General features: G+C 36.0%; 1 protein-coding gene across 6 annotated transcripts in view; it reads right to left on the bottom strand.

Moving 5' to 3' along the window:
* Positions 1 to 22,898, bottom strand: part of pnt (ETS transcription factor pointed) — a 416,779-nt gene that overhangs the window by 120,061 nt on the left and 273,820 nt on the right. For all 6 annotated transcript variants that reach the window (XM_081730015.1, XM_081730014.1, XM_081730010.1 and 3 more), the window contains one exon: positions 9,712 to 9,828. In XM_081730015.1, the coding sequence (XP_081586141.1) occupies positions 9,712 to 9,828 (117 nt within the window). The remainder of the gene's footprint in view (positions 1 to 9,711; positions 9,829 to 22,898) is intronic.

The following is a 22,898-nucleotide window of genomic DNA, read 5'->3' as shown; positions in this document are numbered from 1 at the left end:
TAGTTTCAGATAAAATTCTAAAATAATTTTATTCGATTCCCGGCAGGAGCTCATGTGGTTCGGATTCCACGTTAATCAATAGGTCCATGACTCACATAGCCCCGCTGCTGAACGGGGCGTTAAACTCAAAATCAACTCAACTCAAAATATTTTTTGTTAGGCTTATTTTTATTATTTTCTGGCGGGCTTACTTTTGCGCCTAGAAAATTGAAAGTTTGCACAAACATTCAGCGCATCGATTAGTATTTTTCAGATCTGTGCGTTAACACAGGGGGTTCAGATTGGTAAAAACGTAAAGAAAGGGATATTTTAAAAACAAAAAAGCCATTTTTTAAAAAAAAATTCCCGCCTCATATATATGATGAAGACATGTGAATGGTACGGTTTGAAAAACTGTTTTATTCTGAACAAGATGAGGTACGAACCATGATCCTAGGATAAATAGGGATGCCTCAGGAAATTTTTACCTGAGATTCGGATCTTTTGTGGTAATCTGGGGCATTGTGGCTCTTATTGGTAAATATTTTTTTTTCTCCCTTACTATTCAAGATAAAAGCTTGAAATCTTGTACATACATTTAGTACACTCCTTAGTACTTTTCAGTTCATTTTGAGATCTGTGGGTTAACAGGGAGGGCTCAAAATTAAAAAATAAAAAACTTTTAAAAATTCCCGATTCCTTTCAAAATTTCCTGCCTCAAGGACACGATAAGAAAATCTAAACGATACCGTTTGAAATGCAGTTCTATTCTGAAGAGAATGAGGTAAGAACCATGATTCTAGGATAAGTAGGGATGATGCTGTAGCCGCTTGACTCAAGGTCTATAATTTACCTTTAAAAAGCCATAATTTAAAAGGGTTAAACTTCATTTTATTCAAACTTTTCAATTTTAGTTTCTCACATATGGTTTCACCAGGGCCATATATATTGATCATCCTATCATTGCCCTCCTGGCTTACCAAACCGAGCCGGCTCGAGCCAACCCAGCCAATGGCTCAACTGAGCCGAGTCGAGCCAATGGCTCATCAGAGTCGAGTAGGTGGCTCATCGCAACCAAGCCGGCTCGAGCTGTTGCCTCAGTTGAACCGAGCCGAGCCAGTTGACATCACTAGTAAGTACAGTAACTATAGCCACTTTTAATTGCAATGTCCCCCCCCCCCACAGAAAAATCTACTTAGAAGATAACGCCATATTTCTTACCAGTGACACTTCACTGAATGAGCCTTGAGCGTGTTATTTTCAACTGCTATTCTTTCTTTTTTTTTTTGGCAGAGGAGGGTAGGGAGGGAGTGCGGTTAGGCTCTCATCTTCAAAGATCTTTGAAAGTAACACGCACTTGTCAAGCGACCGAAAGTGTGTGTATTTGGAGACATGCATTGAGAGAGAGAGAGAGAGAAAGGGTTTTAAGAAAGAAAAGAAAAAAAAAACATTGGTGGTAAATGACGTATGTGAAACAAGATGAACGTCAGCGAACGTAACTTGGTTCCCCCCATATGTACACCACCAGCTCTAAAAATGACATTTGACGGGATGAAGGAAGGAAAAGAGTACAGGAGTAATTTTAAGTCCATACGCATATACACAACACACCGAAAATACGACACATAACGACAGCTATTTCATTCCACTGTGTTTCATTCACGGCTTGCTCGATCGTACCAACTCAATATACAGAGGAAACACTAAAAAGTATGAGTTTTAACCTTTATCTTACACAAAGTCCCACGGTTATGCTCGATAGGCTAAAGGAAAAATGAAAATGAAATCTTTAAGTTTTACGTCCCACGGTTATGCCGGTCAGGCTAAAGGAGACGGTGATGACAGATGAGTGAAATGGTGGAATGAAGAAAGTGGGAGGAAACAGGAGAACCCCGAGAAAACCCACGAGCACGGTGTTAGTCCACCACAAAGTTCACATGGCGCCAGCTGGGATCGGACCAGGGACCCCAAGCACCGGAGGTGAAGTTCTACCACTGAGCCACTGCGCCCCCAATAGGTAGGCTAAAGGAGACGATAGAATGAAGAAAGTGGGAGGAAACGGGAGAACCCCAAGAAAACCCACACACACAGAGTTTGTTTACCACACGTTTCGCTTGGCGCGAGCTGGGATCGAACCAAGGACCCCATGCACCAGAGGTGAACACTCTACCACTGAGCCATCGCAGACTCCATTTTTTTAACCCTTTTAATTACAAACGCTATTAGATAATATCTTACCAAAATATTCAGAATTGGCGCAAGTGTAACACAATTTATCATTAATATACAGAGTGTTCTGGAAATAAACGACAAAAAAATCGCATACGTGTTCAGGATCTCAATACAAGAAACAAAAAGTGTATTTGCGCCTTTGCTTATTAATACCTAATTACGAAGACGAGGCCTAATCAGTGCGAATTTAAAATACAGCTAATTTTACATAAATCATGTGGCATCTTTAAATAGATGGAAGATAATCGAAATGTGGAACAAAAGCGCGCTAGACAACATTATTTTGCATGACATACCGTTACCATGAGTCACTTAATGGCTTACCGTTTGCAGCTATTTATAAACGCGAAAATAAATGTCGATTTTCTAAATGGCTGGAAATCGAAAGCAGATAAGTGGGTCGTAATAACGTTCGTTATCTCATGTAAAATAATATTGTCTAGCGAGCTCTTGTTCCACTTTTTGATTATCTTTTATCTATTTGAAGATATCAGATAATTATTATAAAATTAGCGGTATTTTAATTTCGCCGTGATGGGGCCACTTAAGTTTTTCAAGAAATTGAATAAAAATAAGTGACAGATTTTACATACATGATTAGGGCCTCAATACATGAAAGAGGTTTTTACCTGCAACTTTGAATGTTTTATTCACTAGACCTACATAAGGTAACTTTCATGTAAAAGAAAATACTTTTAATATTAAGAATAACTCGTGTTATGGCTGAAATGGGGAGAGAGAACTAACTGTATGACCTATGGAACCCGGAGTTTCAAAGCTACGTTCACACAAGCTCTCCACTGACTTCTATCCCTAGCCAACTGGATTCAGTTTCTATTTTGTATTCCTATTTCTATGATATCCATCTTAATATTGTCCTCCATCTGCGCCTAGATCTTCCTAATGGTCATTTTTCGATTGGTCTTTCAGTCAAGACTTTGAAAGCGTTTCTACTTTCTTCCATTCTAGCTACATGACCTACCCACTTGAGCCTCCTAGATTTGATGACCCTAACAATGTTTGGTAAATTGAATAAATTATGTAGTTCCTCGATATGAAGTTTCCACCATTCCCGATTGCCGTTCCTCTTGGGTCCAAATATTCGTTTCAGGATTTTATTCTCAAATACTCTCAGTTTGCGTTCTTCCCTTAAAGTAAGCAACCATGTTTCGCAACAATACAGAACGACAGACATGATTATCGTTCTATGTATTTTGATCTTCAAATTCCTCGACAGAATTCGCGACGACAAAAGATTTTGAACTGAATAATAACACGAATTTCCTGCTTTTAATCATTTAATTTCTTCTTGAATATGGTTTTCGTCTGTTAATATTGATCCTAGACATCTGAAAGTATCCAATTTATCAAAAGTATTATTTGATATTTTAAAGCATCCATAATTTGCCGTATTAGGATCCCAACGAACTTCCATGTATTTAATTTTCCCTGCATTTACTTCTAAACTCATGTCCCTGCAAGCGTTTAGACCTCTGCATTTCTCTATTGTTCTCCTATCATCTCCTATTAAATTTACATAATCAGTATACGCCATAACCTGAAGAATACCATTCAGCTCTAGGCTCTGGTTTCTATCTTTGATTTTCCTTATAGCGTATTCCAGGACAAAGTTAAATAATAATGGCGATAACGCATCTCCTTGTTTCAGGACATTTTCAACGTGACAGCTCGTGGGCAAGAATTTTCCTACCCGGTTTCTATTTTGGGATTCATTTAAATATATCAAATTCGCTTGTTCTTACAATGCCCAATTTTAAACAACATGTAATATGTAAAGAAATATCGCACAAGCCAACTTTGTTAAGGTCATGAATTTAAGCTGTACTTTTTTTTTTTTTTTTTTTTTTTGAACCAATACAGTATTTGCTCTTTTATGCTTCAATTCTGTTCTCTTCAAAGCATTGTTGACTTTCCAAAGAATCCGTGATTAAATTAAGACCACTATAAGAGGCTGTACATTTAAAACGTGAGAAGAAAAATACTGTTCCCATATCTTAGCACTTTTTTTTTTAATTACGCATATTCAGTGAACCACATCGACTCTCATTATCATTCCACGAAGAGAAACAAGGCCCCTTTAATGGATATGCAACTGACCATCGAAGCTACGCGGCCTTTGTTACCAGATACAAAGAAAAAAAAGATGGACGACGCCACACATCCATCCAGCAAACAATAGAAACGATAGCTAATGTTTCCCAAGTCAACTGCATTCAATACGGAATGGAATTATGAGAAAAGGTGACCTCTACCGGGGTCACTCACTGGGAGAGCGGATGTACCGCTCTTTGGTTCCCAATGCTGGGCGTCTCCACGTTCGAACATCGAACCCACATCGCTCCATCTACTAAATGCTTTTTATCACCCCGTATATAAAGCTTCTGACGCTCTGATGCAAAAAAGAATTTTATTTTTTTTTTATTTTTTTAAAAAGAAAGAACAAGTTAATTGTAGTTTGACATAACAAACATCCTTCGAGCTCTCTCACTCAACACGAGATTCTGCTCAGTAGTTCGTTTTATTTATTTATTCCTACACAACGATTCACTCGATAACTGCTAAATCAGAGGCGTATTCAAGGGGAATATTCCCAAGCCCTTAGTCCTCCAAGAAATCGCGTTCAGTGCACAAAGGGAATCAATTCTACTTTTTGGATCAAAAGATCCAATATACACCGTATTTCAGGCAAAAAAATTTTTTTAGTAAGCCTTATAACTGGAGAACTACATATAATGTAGCCTAACCCAAACTATCACTTAACTCAGTATGATGTGCTTATTGTGTTTAAAAAAAAAAAGAAAAAAAGAAAACTCGATTTAGGGGCCGTTCAAAAATTTTGTAGCCTCTGACCCAAAAACTAATTATTGGGCAAGAGCGCAATCTTTTGATCCACTTTTTGATCATTCCTAAAATTCTTGTTTAAAGTCGTATTGGACATATTCCATTTTTTAGATCTGTATCCGAAGCTCATTTCAGAGCTTACAATGTCAAAATATTATAAATAACTCTGATAATGTAACAAGCAGTATTGACTTCCCCATGTACTTAAACGTACCCTGAAAACTTGTATCTTTTCTAAGAACTTTGTTACTTGTCTTCCTTATGCTTTGAACACCCCAAATGTGTTTCAGAATTTTGCTACTTGACTTCCTTGTTCTTTGAACACCCCAAATGTGTCTCAGAACTTTGCTACTTGACTTCTTCGTGTTTTGAATAACCCAAATATGTCTTAGAATTTTGCTACTTGACTTCCTTGTGTTTTGAATATCTCAAATGTGTCTCAGAACTTTGCTACTTGACCTCCTTGTGTTTCGAACACTCCAAATGTGCCTCAGAACTTTGCTACTTGACTTCCTTGTGCTTTGAACACCTCAAATGTGTCTCAGAACTTTGCTACTTGACTTCCTTGTGTTTTGAATATCTCAAATGTGTCACAGAACTTTGCTACTTGACCTCCTTGTGTTTCGAACACTCCAAATGTGCCTCAGAACTTTGCTACTTGACTTCCTTGTGCTTTGAACACCTCAAATGTGTCTCAGAACTTTGCTACTTGACTTCCTTGTTTTGAATATCTCAAATGTGTCTCAGAACTTTGCCACTTGACCTCCTTGTGTTTCGAACACTCCAAATGTGCCTCAGAACTTTGCTACTTGACTTCCTTGTGCTTTGAACACCTCAAATGTGTCTCAGAACTTTGCTACTTAACTTCCTTGTGTTTTGAATATCTCAAATGTGTCTCAGAACTTTGCTACTTGACCTCCTTGTGTTTCGAACACTCCAAATGTGCCTCAGAACTTTGCTACTTGACTTCCTTGTGCTTTGAACACCTCAAATGTGTCTCAGAACTTTGCTACTTAACTTCCTTGTGTTTTGAATATCTCAAATGTGTCTCAGAACTTTGCTACTTGACCTCCTTGTGTTTCGAACCCTCCAAATGTGCCTCAGAACTTGGCTACTTGACTTCCTTGTGCTTTGAACACCTCAAATGTGTCTCAGAACTTTGCTACTTGACTTCCTTGTGTTTTAACGCTCCAAATGAGTGAACAACGCTCAAATAATACTCAATACTTATCTTTCCGTTGGTCGTGCAGTGATCCCCACCCTGGGGAAGGGGGAGCAAGGAAAAAGTCGTAAGCTACTGATAGAAATAAATATTACATTCGTAATGACAATATTACGAATGTTGAAACAAAGAACCGTTACATTAAACACTGTACAAACACGAATTAACTATTGAGTAAGAAATGTGGTTCCATTAAGGACAAAGCTGAAAACAAATACTGCATTACAATGATAAGCGGAAGTTTTGCCGGAAATAAATACAGTTGGACTCGATAACTCAAATTCCTTCACAACTCGAATTTTTTTTCACATACCCTTGAACTCTACATAACACTCAATCTTAAAATAACCTCTATAAGTCAAATTTTTAAGTGTTTCATAACCATATTTAAAGACCTCGGTAACTCGAACTTACTAGTTATCTTTTTAATGAAGGAACTTTCACTATTTCGAGTTCTAGAAGTTTGGACGAAAACAACTTTGCGTTATAGAGATTATATAGTGGCTTTTAATAAGGAACCTCGGTATCTTGAATTTTTGTTGTGGCCACACATTGATAACTTGAACCTTAATTACTCGAAACAGTCGAATTTTTGTCTTCTCTTCAGCTTCAAGTTATCGATGCCCCACTGTATAAAAGAATTATTATACGGTATCAATCCTTATGAAAAAGTGAACAATTGTCTTGATGGATGGATTGCTGCAAAAGATGAGGAATTCTTCCAGCGAAGAATTCATGATTTACGACGGTTGTAGCTGATGGCGGACAATATTTTGAATAACTATATATATATAGTTTAATAAATAAACTAACATGTTTCAGTTTTCGAAAAATCCCCTCAGTCAAATGTATATACAGTCAGATACAATGAACTGTATCTTATATATGGTATTAAATGCAGTAAGAAAGTTTTTAGCTTGAAGTGATCCCTCTGGAAAGGTCAGGAGCTTAAGGTTAGTTTAAAGGGACAAATTTTGCCAATATATGTCACTACGGTCTTCGTATCTCTCTCGTGTATTTTTTTTTTTTCCTTTCACGAAAATTTACGATTTCTCTTACAAATTTCAACCTAGAGATTTCAAATTTTTAGAGAAGGAACTTCATAACCTATCGAAGGCAACAATCCGTGCCGATTTCTTATTTAGAATTTTCTTCATGGTTGAAATGGCTTGTTTGTTGAAAGGGATATCCAAACCTTTAACAATATAACTGTTTCAACAATGAAGAAAATTCTAAATAAGAAATCGGCACGGATTGTTGCCTTCGATAGGTTATGAAGTTCCTTCTCCAAAAATTTCAAGTCTGTACGTTAAAATTAGTAACAGAGATTGTCAATTTTTGTGAAAGGTAAAAAAATACATGAGAGAGATAAGAAGAATGTAGTGACATCTATTGGCAAAACTTGTCCCTTTACACCAACCTTAAATGGGAGGACAACAGTCCCCCCCCCCCACAAATTATGGCACTGATTTTCCCTGATCACAAATCACAAGCACGGGAAACGTCTAGCCATCTCTTCATGATGCACTTTTTTAAACTCACTTTAAATAAGACTGCCAAACATGCTATTACGTAAATTAAAAAAAAAAACAAAAAAAAACACTAAATTTAATGTGAATTTTAATTTTCCATTTCATGTAAAGTAGCGCAAACCTTAACCCAGTGTTTGAAGTATGCTCTGACATCCTGTTTCCACTCTGAGATGTCCAACCCAAGGTTCCTTTGAGGTCTCAACAGTTCCGCTCCCTCGTCCTCCCCCTTCCCCTTCCGCAATTCCCCTTTCTGCGTAACACTTTTGTGTGTCGATGTCTGTCCTCACGTCATTCGTTCTATTTCGGGAACAACATGTTTCAAAGATTCAAACATTCATTCAATTACGGCCCATAGAATTCTTATTTAGTTCCACCATATCAAAATTTCAAGCTTTGTTAAATTTGAATTAAATGGTTGTTCCCTTTTCTCTCGGGGAAAACTTTTCTCACGTTAACCTTATCTCAGGTTTTCAGTGGCATGAACTACATTTATAAGTGACTAGTGTATGGTTTGAATTAAATTGTTATTCTCTTTCTTTCCAGAAGAAACTACCTCACGTTAATCTTATCACAGGTTTTCAGTCATATGAACTACATTTATAAGTGACTAGGTTTCAATTAAATTGTTATTCCCTTTCCTCCTAGGAAAGACTATTCTCACGTTAATCTTATCCCAACTTTTTAGTGATATGAACTACTTTTATAAGTGACGAGTGTATCGTTTGAATTAAATTGTTGTTCCCTTTCCTCCCACGAATAACTATTATCACGTTAACCTTATCTCAGGTTTTCAGTGGCATGAACTACATTTATAAGTGACTAGTGTATGGTTTGAATTAAATTGTTATTCTCTTTCTTTCCAGAAGAAACTACCTCACGTTAATCTTATCACAGGTTTTCAGTCATATGAACTACATTTATAAGTGACTAGGTTTCAATTAAATTGTTATTCCCTTTCCTCCTAGGAAAGACTATTCTCACGTTAATCTTATCCCAGCTTTTTAGTGATATGAACTACTTTTATAAGTGACGAGTGTATCGTTTGAATTAAATTGTTGTTCCCTTTCCTCCCACGCATAACTATTATCACGTTAACCTTATCACAGGTTTTCAGTGACACGTACTACATTTATAAGTGATGAGTGCATCGTTTGAATTAAATTATTTCCTTTCCTTCCAGGGAAAACTATTCTCACGTTAATCTTATCTCAGATTCTCAGTGACATTAATTACATTTACATGAAGTGACTAGTGTATGATTTGAATTAAACTGTTATTCCCTTTCCTCTCACGAAAAAGTCACGTTAACCTTATCTCAGAGTTTCAGTGACATGAACTACATTTATAAGTGACAAGTGTATGGTTTATATTAAATTGTTATTCCCTTTCCCCTAGGAGAAACTATTCTCCTACTTTATCTCAGGTTTTCAATGACATAAACAAAAATTGACTAGTGTATGGTTTGAATTAAATTGTTATTCTCTTTCCTCCTACAAAAGACTATTCTCACGTTAACCTTATCTCAGGTTTTCAGTGACATGAACTACATTTATAAGTGACTAGTGTATGGACAGAATTAAATTGTAATATTATACACTATTGACACATACTAATGGTTTGGTTATCATTGAGTATGGTATTGCAATTCAAAGCAATTTGTTACGTAAAGATAGCAAGACTGCTTTTAGATTCTGAAATATTAAAATAAATAAATATATAGATAAAAAAGAGGCAAAATCGGCGGAACGGGAGAGGATTTTTAATGAAAGTTATATTTCTCCCGTGCCACTGGCGTTTGTTTATAAATCTTCAGAATTGAAACAAGACAAACAGAAGATCATGAACCAAAGTCCAAAGCAAAAGAGAGATCGTGAGGTACGTTACCTTTGGGAATGTTAAGTCGGAGTTGTTCCTTCTCCCAGGACGCAAACGACGCCTTCAGAGCTTCCGTCATCTTCTTGTTGGTCCCCGGCGTTAGCGGGGGAACCTGAGTGGGGATATCTGCAAAAGAAAAAAATACAGTCATTAGATAAAAGTATACAAATGAACAGATCAGAAAATGAAATGAAATCTTTCAGTTTAACGTCTCACGATTATGTCTGTTAGGCTAAAGGAGACGATGATTAAGGCAAATGAGTGATGATGGAAGAATCGGTGGAATGAGGAAGTAGGAGGAAACGGGAGTATTCCGACAAAACCCACGATGCTGTCCACCAAAAACTTTCATTCATTTGTCATCATCACCGTCTCCTTTAGCGTAGCCGACATAACCGTGGCACGTAAAACTTAAAAAGATTTTTCATTTCTCAAACTGATTTCATTTTCAAAATGAAACCATCAGATTTGGTGGAAAACTGGGAATTCAGAACGCATAGCTCTGCAATCTGCAATCTGCAATCTGTTAACTGGGAACGGGAGATTTAACAAGCGACAAACAATTCAACGAAATTAACTGTATTGTGTCAAGTCATATTGAACTAGTTCACAAGAGTTAACTACTACCAGTTGGTCAGGAGCTATCTGAAAAACGCCCGCTTTTCATTTTGAAATGGTTCAAGCAGACGCTTCAATTGGAAACTAAAGTAATGTATTCAAAAGGGGAAACAATTATTTTAACCGTGCCTCTACTGTACAATAATTCGCAAAGAAGAAAAAAAATATGTTGCAAAGAACAACAGATTTCTCATACGCTGTTCATATGATTACGTCATTTTCATGGAAATGCTTCACACGGCAATGGCTACTATTTGCAATCATTGTCAATAAAAAGTTTTGTCCTTTAACACACGGTTTGGAGAAAAATCTGTTCGTACAGACAGAAGAACACGGCACGGCACAAGGCAATTGTTGGTGGCTGAAAGTTGGCCTTCACATGATGGTAGTAATCATTGTGAACCATCTTTCATAGAAGCCATTACTCTTAATTAGCCAAGGTCTGGCCGCTATCATAACACTACAGCCATTCGCAGATCCACAATACTAATCTTTCACGCACGGGATTCACAGTCTCATAATACGTTTCATCCCTGGTTTTTATTTTAATGCTAAATGACTGCTAAAATAAATTCACAATCTTATAATACGTTCATCCCTGGCTTTTATTTTAATGCTAAATGACTGCTAAAATAAATTCACAATCTTATAATACGTTTCATGCCTGGCTTTTATTTTAATGCTAAATGACTGCTAAAATAAATTTACAATCTTATAATACGTTCATCCCGGGCTTTTATTTTAATGCTAAATGACTGCTAAAATAAATTCACAATCTTATAATACGTTCATCTCTGGCTTTTATTTTAATGCTAAATGACTGCTAAAATAAATTCACAATCTTATAATACGTTTCATCCCTGGCTTTTATTTTAATGCTAAATGATTGCTAAAATAAATTCACAATCCGCTAAAATACATTCCCATTGTTATGATACTTTCATCTCTGGCTTTTATTTTAATGCTAAATGACTGCTAAAATAAATTCACAATCTTATAATACGTTCATCTCTGGCTTTTATTTTAATGCTAAATGACTGCAAAAATAAATTCACAATCTTATAATATGTTCATCCCAGGCTTTTATTTTAGTGCGAATTGATTACTAAAATAAATCCAAAATCTTATAATACATTCATCCCTGGCTTTTATTTTAATGCCAAACAATTGCTAAAATAAAACTACGACCTGATTCCATTAATCACTGTGAGTCGATTATCCAGTACATGAGGAGCAGCCAATGACAAGTTTTCTGAATATTAATGTTACGAACTAAAAAGACAATTCCGAAACAAATTTTCAGTTTTTATATAGATGTGAAAGCCTAGTAACAAAAATTGTGCTCTAAAAATTACAAGGAATAACTGATAAATACATTTTATTTTTTACTGTTAATTCACATGAATGCAAAATACATGGAATACGATTAATATTGGAATAATAATCATCATTGTCACTAAAGCAAGAATCAATTATCCTCTAATATTGTAAATATTGCAGTAAAATGCCGCTGAAATTTAATAATAATGGAATGGCAATGTATTTATCACTGTTTCGATGTATTTCCATAATATTTTTACAACTCCTTATTTACAGAGATGTTATAATAATACGCATATACCTCTACAACAGAAATTTAGGTACCGGATTTTCTATTTAAAAAATCTAATTGACAACATGTCAGAATGATTATTTTAAAATGAAATAAAATCCTTTTCGCGTAGCGACTAATTCACGTGCAGATAATTACTGAAATTAGGAATAGCCAATCAAAGTGTACATGCAAGAAATTACAAACAATGGGAACATACAGTACTATTGTTATGCTTAACATTTCAAAATATTTGTAGCCAGGGGCAACTACAGTAGTTTTATGGAGCTTTTTAAGATATGGCGTGGGAATTGAAAACCCTTCTCAGGTGTGTCTTGTTCAATATTGTTGAAAGGGTTATGTGATAACCATCAAATTCTATTGCAGTAGCAACAGCGTGGTTGTTTAATTCACCTGGAATCGACACAAGGGACAACGCAATGCAACAGGTGTCATCAAGTTCGATTGGAACAAAAACACGTGTGTTTTGTTAGTACAACAATCAAATGGAGGAAACAAGAGATCGCCATATAACCAAGAGTCGTATAAGTAAAATGGGAAAAATAATGCACTTACACGACAACAATATACAAGGAGGTTGAGGTAGCGAGGGACGGGGGGAGGGGGAGGAATAGAAGGCGTTTTTCTCAACGGGCCGCTGAGCTTCGAAATGATTTTCTGTGGAAAAGTCAAGGCCGCCGCTTGCCATGCCAAGATGGCGTACTGTAATGAGAGTGTGTGTTCATGAACACACTTTGTAAAAGGGGGAAAAAAGGTTGGCAGAGAGCCACAATGTTCACAGCGAACGACAAGACCCTTTTTGCTTCGTGTACTTCTCGTCACTTGCAATATCACTATTCTATTAAATCAGATTTCACAAAATAAACTAATAAATTATACGCTGGAACGAAGATGTGAATGTTAGTATGAATGGCAGTGAAGCATAGTGAATAAATATACCAGTTTCGTACATGCAGAATTCCTTAACCGTTAAAATTTAAATACCTTCCAAAATTGAATGCACAAATTTAATTATAGGACTTTTTTTTAAAATCCGAAATTGAAGTACCTCGTTGAAAACTGAATGCACGAATTGAATAAAAGGGTCTTTTTTCGAACCTAAATAACCTTCGAGCAGAAAGATACTGGAAATTCAAGTTTTTCCCCTGAAAATTAAATGCACGAATTAAAATTAGAGTATATTTTTTATGTATCTAAGTAACATTTGACCAGGAGAAAAAGTACGGAATGATTTCTGTTTTAAGATATGGTTTCAACACAATTTTCAATAATGGTTGAATACGTAGCCTAATAACTCAAATAAATAAATAAATAAATAAAAGTTCCAATCTATCAATCGTACTGTTTAAATCAACTTTAGAAAGGATTCAAGCGTATTCTCTTATCGCCCCCCTCGAAACATAAGGAAGTTGCCTAAATAAAATTTGACTTTTCAAATATATAATATTTTGTATTCAGCGAACGAATAAAGCATTCAAATATACCTAATTTTAAGAGCGCTAAGGAAATAAAAATAGTTTAACGTCCCACGATTGTGCACCAAGGCTAAGGGAAACTGTGACGATGAGTGATAATAATGGAATGAAGAAACTAGGAGGAAAAGGGATAACCCCGAGAAAACCCATGCACACGGTGTTTGTCCACCACAAAACTTACTTGGGAGTGAGCTGGAATCGAACCAGGGATCCCACACATCAGAGGTAAACATTCTACATTTTTAATGAAAATATGTTTGCTGTATATATAACATATCTATAGAAATTTATGCACGCGCTTAGATTTCCCATTATTCTATGCGCCAGAAGTATGGAAAATCTTATAGAATGTCTCTATCCGACTGCCTATCTGGCACCGCAGGTATGGAAAATCTTATAAAATGTCTCTATCCGACCGTCTATTTGGAACCACAGTATGGGAAATCTCATAGAATGTCTCCATCTGACCGTCTACCTGGCAACACAAGTATGGCAAATCTTATAGAATGTCTCTATCCGACTCTCTATCTGGCACCACAAGTATGGAAAATCTTATAAAATGTCTCTATCCGACCGTCTATTTGAAACCACAGTATGGGAAATCTCATAGAATGTCTCTATCCGACCGTCTATTTGACACCACAAATAGGGGAATTTGATAGAATATCTATCTGACCGTGTATCCCGCACCACAAATATGGGAAATCTTATAAAATGTTTCTATACATTCGTCTGTCTGGTAAAAAGAATCAGAGAAGAAAAGAACAATCCCTGCCTTATGCCTCTACTAGTTTAGAATCTCCATACTTGGACATCCCGTAGTTTCACAATGTTATAAAACGAAAATTAGTAACTTCTTACCCAACGGCTGTCTGCCTTGAAATTCAACATGCAAAACTGATCTTTCTTTTAAAATTCACCTTGTAAGTAACGTGAAACAAAAGAACAAATCAGGTAATTATATAACGAAATAGGGTTGGAGTTACACGGGATACAATGAACTTTTCTGCAAAGTCAACAACAGATAACCAGCTGTCCATCTACAAAATTGCCTTTTGGTAATGAGGAAAACGAAATCGAACAGCGACCACAAAATTTTCAAAGCCTTACTTTATATTCCAATGATGGACAGATACTCAGTTCTTTTTTTTTCTTTAAAAAAAAAAAAAATACAAAAGAAACCACCCCTTTCAATATACCAAAATACATCAAAGACCTTATGATACATTATTATTATTATATAGTAAGAAAAATATATATCGACCTAAAATTGCAAACAAATATCCAATCCAATTGAATTAATGATATCAACGAAGATGTGGTTAGTATGGGCGACGGCAGTAAAGTAAAAGGGGGAGGGGGAAGGGGGGGATAAGGAGACCAGCCACCTGCTTTTGCTCCCTCACCCACCTGCCAGCTGACTTCCAAAACCAACGTCTCTCCTCTTTCAAGCATTTCAACTGGGGTTGTTGCTCCACTGCGCACAAAGGAACGTTACAACAAAAAAATTCAAAATAATAATAAAATACGTTTAATTGGAATATTGTTTCTAAAGAAAGAAAAAGAAAAGGGTTCCATGAAGACGTGAGCTTCGTCTTATTTTACATTCCATATGTCTACCGATTCCAACAAAATAAAACAATAACAAGTACCGGTATATTAGGAATGGTCCAAAAAATGCATCGAAAGACTGCGATTTTGGCCAAGAATTTTAGGAATGATTAAAAAAATGCATCGAAAGACTGCGATATTGGCCAAGAATTTTAGGAATGATTAAAAAAATGCATCGAAAGACTGCGATTTTGGCCAAGAATTTTAGGAATGATTAAAAAAATGCATCGAAAGACTGCGATTTTGGCCAAGAATTTTAGGAATGATTAAAAAAATGCATCGAAAGACTGCGATTTTGGCCAAGAATTTTAGGAATGATTAAAAAAATGCATCGAAAGACTGCGATTTTGGCCAAGAATTTTAGGAATGATCAAAAAAATGCATCGAAAGACTGCGATTTTGGCCAAGAATTTTAGGAATGATCCAAAAAATGCATCCAAAAGACTGCGATTTTGGCCAAGAATTTTAGGAATGATCAAAAAAATGCATCAAAGGACTGCGATTTTGGCCAAGAATTTTAGGAATGATCCAAAAAATGCATCCAAAAGACTGCGATTTTGGCCAATAATTTTAGGAATGATCCAAAAAAATGCATCAAAGACTGCGATTTTGGCCAATAATTAGATTTAGTTTTTGAATCAAGGGCCACAAAATTTTTGAACGGCCTCTAAATCGAGTTCTCGTGGTTTTAACGGATTGGGTTTGGCTTCACTATATGTAGTTCTCCAGATATACTGTAAAGCCTACAAGAATTTTTTTTTTTTTTTTTATTGAAATATATTGGATCTTTTGATGCATTTTTGAATCAGGGGCCACACAATTTTTGAACGGCCCCCAAATCGAGCTTTAGTATTTTCTACGGAATAAGCATATCATACTGAGTTGAATGATAGTTTCGGTTAGGCTACACTATACGTAGTTCTCCAGATATAAGGCGCACAAGTAAAATTTTGACTGAAATATAATGGATATTTTGATTTTTTTAAAAAATGTTTTTACTTCATCGAATAAATCGGATATTTTTAAGGCGAAGTGGTGGTTGAAGTAGAGACCATTCACATTTTCTGAGAGAAAATTATTAAAAAAAAAAAAATCGTACTAAGCATATTATAACATATCAGTTCCTCCTTTTGAATGTCACACTTTTCTCTATTACGAGACAACCCCGTAGTTCGAAATACAGTAGTGTCCCCGAAACTCGGCACTCGACAGCCCGGCAGTCCGGATAACTTGGCCACACCCTGGGAGAAAATTTATATATATTGTAAATCTTTGTCCCATATAGGTATAGGTAGATCGTTAATAAAAAGAGTGTCCGAAATCGATTTCCCACTACCAATTTTATTATAAAATTTCTCTATAAAAGTATTTTCACAAAATACTGTACAAATTATCTCTCTAATATCAAAGGTTAGTTTTAGGTGGTCTTTGACTGTAAGGTCGCAGACAGGATCTCTGCAGAGCCCTGAAGCAGGCTAGGCAGAGTGGTATTAGGGTCCCAAAGCTCCAAAGCAAGCAGTGGGTAGGTTAGTTGGCCAACAGAGCCCCGAAGCAGGCTAAGCCAGGAGAAAGGATAGGCGTAGTCCCGAAGCAGACTATATCTATCTATCTATATATATTAATATTAAAAAACGCGCGCAGACCCGTTCATGTATTTTTCTGAAGTCTGTCTTATCAGGTAAATTACTGTATAATGTGTATTTATTAATTTTTCACTTTCATGTCAAATAAAGGCTCTATGCCTTCATAAAGTACGTATTCTACTTTCCCTTTGTTTAAGGGTAATTGGGGCAGTTTATTCTCTGTTGTATTCTCATACAACCAATACAGACAATTACAGTACTGTATTTTCTGAGGAAACACTCATACTTATTCTTTTTTTTTTAAAACCCTATTCCCGATATCCCGACATTTTCACGAACACAGCCACCTTTTAGTTCACATTAGGCCGAGTTTTCGAGGTTCTACTGTACTGCTGTTAAAATTAGTTGCGATAGTGAGACGAGAAACTTCTCATTTCGTCTCGTCTCGAAAACGAGAAGAGAAGAACATTAAAAAAAATTCGGGTCGGAACGAGAAGCATGACAATTTACGAGTTTTGTAGCAACACTAGTTCACCCAAGTCTTATGTCTCAAACATTGTTCTAGTGTTTTATGATTTATAGTAGAGAAACTATAAATTGATAAAGAGATTGTACGAACACAATGAAGAGCATTAATCAACATTTAAAGATAGGCAGCACAGTACACAATATATTCCAGTTGTTATATCACACCCTCGTGGACCTCCCATGACGCGGAAAGATCCTTCTAACCTCTAGATGAAATTAAGAAAGAATCAGGGATAAATTTACAAAACGATTCGAGAAAATTTTTTGAGACGAGACGAGACATCTTCGAGAATCACGTGACATTGCATAATTTTATGCACGAAAATACGGACGGACCTTTTCGAATATTAAATATTAAGTGATACTTCATCTATGAAATCGACGGTTTAGTGAAATGAAAAAAAAAAAATGAAATGAAATTTTGAGTTTTACGCCCCACGGTTATGCCGGTTAGGCTAAAGGAGATGGTGATAATGAGTAATGAATGAAATGGTGGAATCAAGAAAGTGGGAGGAAACGGGAGAACCCCGAGAAAACCCACGCACACGGTGTTTGTCCACCACAAAGTTCACTTGGCGGGAGCAGGGTTTGAACCCGAGACCCCTAGCACCAGAGGTGAACGATCGACGGTTTAGTGTCAAAGGAAAGTACCTACAAAAATTTGTTTTTTTTTTTTTCTGAGGTACGAACATTTCTGACATTATCAGAGCTCGAATGTTTCTTTCTGTGAAATGATTAAGTCAAACTTCCTTGTAAAATATGTTTGATCAAATTTAAAGCATTTTGGATTATCAAAAACTAAAATCAAATACGAAAAAAACAATTTCTTTTCGCGATTCTGAAAAACTAACTTTTTGTAGACACGTCCCTATCACGCTAAGCCGTCGAAATATAACTTTATATTGGGAATACTCTGTAAGTATTTTAGGCGCAGAATACTCTATAAGTATTTTAGGCGCAGAGTAACCTGTAAGTATTTTAGGCGCAGAATATTCTGTAAGTATTTTAGGCGCACACACCCAGAAATTTTGGTTGGAAGGACCCAAGCTTTGGAGAGCGGTCAGTTCCATACTACAAGCCACGATGTCTATGTAATATTGAACGGGTATTATTCTGTACCCGGTAAGTAATTGTAAAATACTTCCACATATATTTTCAGAAAAATGAAAGAACAAGACTGATTTTATAAGAGAAAGAGTACAGATGAAGATCAAATTTTCACGTTACATCAATCATTTCCCTGTTAAATAAGTACAGGTTTATTAGAAAAGTGTACACATGTAGATATGTTGAGTTAGGAAGTTTTGCCGGGGGTCTGGACCCGATTGACGCTCTCTACGTGGATGTGCCCCTGACATATTTACACAATGACAACAGTTCATTAGATTATATCATGATAGAATACATTACAGTGGCAAAATTTTCTCAGCACGACCTATATTAAGTCAAAAACTGACAGTTATTTTTAATTTTGTTTTTTTTTTCTAAATACTAAAATTGTAATGTTTTCATTAATTATGCAGAATGCATGCATATGAATAAAAAAACAAGTAACGGAATTAGAGCATAGATAGAAAAAAAACTGGTTGTATCAAGCGTGTATGATTACTAAATGTTTGCCAATGTGTATGATACAAAAATAAATTAGAAAGGGGTTGCAGTGAGTCATTTCCTCAAATTCTTGTATTGGTGTCCTTGTAGGTGCAGCTTCTAGAGGAAATGCTTCTGTGTAAGACCTCGACCGGTGCAGCCTGACAAGAATACACACATCATTGTCCCAATCTTTTTCTCTGCATCTCTGCTCAACAAAAAAACCAACAACAGCTCTCGAATCAGTAACAAGGTGCATAATTGCCTCCAGCAAAAAGAATAAAAATTCTTTTTAGTTTTCCATCCGCGGGTATATATAGCTATATTAATCCTGCTATATCGAAAGCACCTGATCACTTTCTTCCTGGAGTTATAAATAAAAATTCAAACGAAATCTTAGTTTAACATCCTTCGTTTATAACTTTTAGGATATTGCAAGCCTGTAGCCAGATCAATACGAGACAATTATGGAGAAAGGGCTACCTTGGGTTCACCTCATTTTCTTTACTGCTTATTGGATCAAAAGATCCAATATATTTCAATCAAAAATGTTCTTGCACGCCTTACATTTGGAGAACTACATATAGTGTAACCAAACCCAAGCTATCACTTAAGAGGCCTCATCCCGGTGAAATTAAAATACCGCTAACTTTACAGTAATTATGTGATATCTTCAAATAGATAAAAGATAATTGAAATGTGGAACAAGAGCGCCCTAGACAATATTATTTTACATGAGATACCGTTATCACGACTCACTTATCTACTTTCGATTTCGAGTCATTTTGATCGGTATTTATTTTCGCGTTTCCAAACGGCTGAAAACAGAAAGCCACTAGGTGACTATAGTAGTGATAACGGTACCTCACGTAAAATAATATTGTCTAGGGCGCTCTTGTTCCACATTTCAATTATATTTTATCTATTTAAAGATATCACATAATTACGGTAAAATTAGCGGTATTTTAATTTCGCTGGGATGAGGCCTCTTAACTCAATATGATGTGCTTATTCCGTGGTAAATACGAAAACTAGATTTATGGAAGAAGTAGTGAAATGAAACGGGAGAATCCTAAAAAAAACTCACATAAGATGGAATCAAACTTAGGATCTCTTGCGCCTGAAGCGAGAACTCCACTTATAACTCAATATTTTTCCTCATCCGCAGAGCTGAACTATAGTACTGTATAAGTATTAATGTACAATCACTATAACTGATTTTAAATTAATTTAGGGTACGTTAATTCCTATAGCAAAAATTATTGCACTTAACTATGTTTTCACTGCTTTCGTATAACCGAATATAGATTATAATCTTCAATACATGTAGTCCCAGTTCAGTTCGATTTTCGGAAAGAGAAAACATTGTTTGGTATTCACCTATTATCGAGAGGTAAATTGGAATACAACTAACTGAATAAGAAGGTAGCAATAATAATAATAATTTATAATCCTAATAATAATAGGTATTACAATTATGTAACAAGCTGGAAAATTACAAATTAAATGTCTTTAAATAATAAATAAAACATGGAATTCATCTGCTTATTGGAACCTACAATGCAAAATCTCCAGTACTGGGTTAATGGACCATCCAAAAATTCCACGCCACTATATAGATACATGGTGACGAGGCGTTTTACTTCTTATTCTGGGCAGATCCTCACCTCTTGACCCGCGAGTGACACCAGGTGCCTGTCTACTTCACCTGTCGGCCCACCTCGCACGTGCCCACCAGGTGCTCCTTTTGATCTTCCCTTCCCCCCCTCCCCCCGAAAGGAGGCAGGCAGCCGTTGCACCTCATCAGCGCCGGTGGAGGGTCAGACGGTAGGCGGCCCAATTCTGAAGAAACGGCACGCGCTAAGACAGACGGTGGCTCGCTCGCTTCTCCGTCGGCGAGCAGGTGACGCAAGATGAGTTCGATCGGACCTCCACTTAAAAGATCCACAACCTGCATTTTTACACGAGTGTTACCAACTTCCACAATCACTCAACAGACATACACTGTTATAATTTTCAACTCCCTCCCGAGAGTCTACTAGAACCACCGTTATGTCATCTCTCCCTAGACATGTCGATCTGTACCCCCGTCGCTTTTTTTTTCTCCAAGAATTCAATCAACTTGCTTTCTTTTCAATTAGATGTTCTCAAACGCCTTATTATATTTGAATTATCCATCTATTAAGGGACAAGGGGATAAAAGTTCACAAAACATTCACCTCCACAGAATTACAAAGATGAAATGTTATTAACAGTATAAAGACTAAAGATTCGAAAAGACACAAGCAATTCTCGCATTGAATAGCTATTTTTTTTAATAAGTTATAACCAGTTTAATTAAGTATTACCATGGTTAAAAGTTTCTCGAATTTTCATATAATACAAAAGAAATGTCTGACTATAGTTTTATTAGAACTAATTTTGTTGATCTTCATTTTAAACAAAAATTTTAGGAATGATCTAAAAAAAACGGATCAAAAGATTGCGATCCTTGCCAAGAATTTTAAGAATGATACAAAAAAAAATGTATCAAAAGACTGAGATCTTCGCCAATAATTAATTTTTAGATCAGGCACCACAAAATTTTTGAACGGCCCTTAAATCGAGTTTTCGTATTTTCTACGGAATAAGCACATCTAGTTTGGGTTTGGCTACACTATATGTAGTTCTCCAGATATAAGGCATAAAAGGATTTTTTTTTTTTTTTTAATTGAAATATGTTGTAACTCCTGATCCAATAATTTACCATCAATCGAACGGCATCCAGTTTGACATTAAGACAAGAAAACTTATTAAAATCTTCACATTTTTTTTCGTTTTGTTAAAGTTCTGGAAGACTAAGTTATACAACTTTTCATTTTTGTTTCATAATTATTGTGAAGAAAGAGGAAAAAAATAAAGTAAAATAGCGCCAACTTGAATTGGAATCATTCTGAAAGGATTGCAACGCAAACGTCACTGGAAGAATAAAAAGCCGTTGATAAAATTTGTTGCGGTGTGAAGTGCAGAAGAGAAACATCTAGTTGACCCCGAAGGCGAAATAAATAAAAGAGAATCAACCGAAAATTTAAAAGAAAACAAGAGAAGAAAAACGCGGGAGAAGGCGCGTCAATGATCGCTAGAAGTCAACCGCAGGCAATCGTTTTGATCAGGCAGAAAGAAACAGAAGATAAAAAATGAAAACAAAAATCATAAAAATGATAGGTGAAGAAGAATGGGAGATTACTAAGCACGTGACCTGGTCCAACAAGACACAGAACGAACGAACGAACTCAAAAGAAACGAACCTGTCCCGTCCAGCTGTTCTCGTCAGGAATAGAGGCTCCACTCACTACGCACCTGCAACTAAAGGCATGTGGCCGGCCAACTTTTCTTTTTCTTTTTTTTTTTCACTTTCCCCCAACCCTCTGTACATTCTGCATGTAAACATATACACATACACACGTATATAAAATATCGCTTTATAATATGTATGCGCTCTCCAACTGCTTGAAGTCTTCCGCCTCTTCCCCCCTGTAGTAAATGAGAAGCGAAGGGGGAATAGTGTATCTGCGAATAGATCTAATCGTTGGTAACGACTAAAATAAAAATTTTATGTTAATTGAAGTTTGCACTTGCTAACGATCTTCGCTCATACTCCATATGTTACACTTTACTTCTTTCTCAACCCACTCCTATTTCAACAGATCAATATCCATCAAACAGATCTTCACGCATTTGGTTCTGCATTTATTACGTAGTAGTAAGTTCATAAGTTGGTCATCTCCCTAACTTGTCCAGCTGCTTAAAATGGTCACTATTATTTGATTTTTTTCGTGAATTAGCCACAAACTGAACTCATTTTAACGAGTCAAAATGCCTATTTTATGTAGATCTTTACCATAGTACATTAAAAACACTATGCAGGGCTCATAGTGATCTGGTCTCTTGTAAATAGTTGAAAAGTGACCAAAAGTACATGAAAAAGTGACCAAAATCTCATCATGACCCTTTTTTCCTTTGTCAATTTCTCCATCACCTCTGTTTGTTGTTTTGTTTCATCTTTTCTTCTTTATTTCTTCTTTTTGAGCTTCCTCCATTCTTAGGTTTTCTAAGTATGCTTTGTAGTTATTGTAAGCAGACTTAGCAGATGTAAGAAGCTTCTGAGTAAGTGGAATCAGTTCTGGCCTATTTCCGAAT

The sequence above is a fragment of the Thermobia domestica genome, chromosome 11, assembly GCF_964235325.1.
Source record: "Thermobia domestica chromosome 11, izTheDome1.hap1.1, whole genome shotgun sequence".
NCBI lineage: Eukaryota > Metazoa > Arthropoda > Insecta > Zygentoma > Lepismatidae > Thermobia > Thermobia domestica.
Note: the sequence above shows the minus strand (reverse complement) of the source record. Positions and strands in the feature narration are given on the sequence as shown.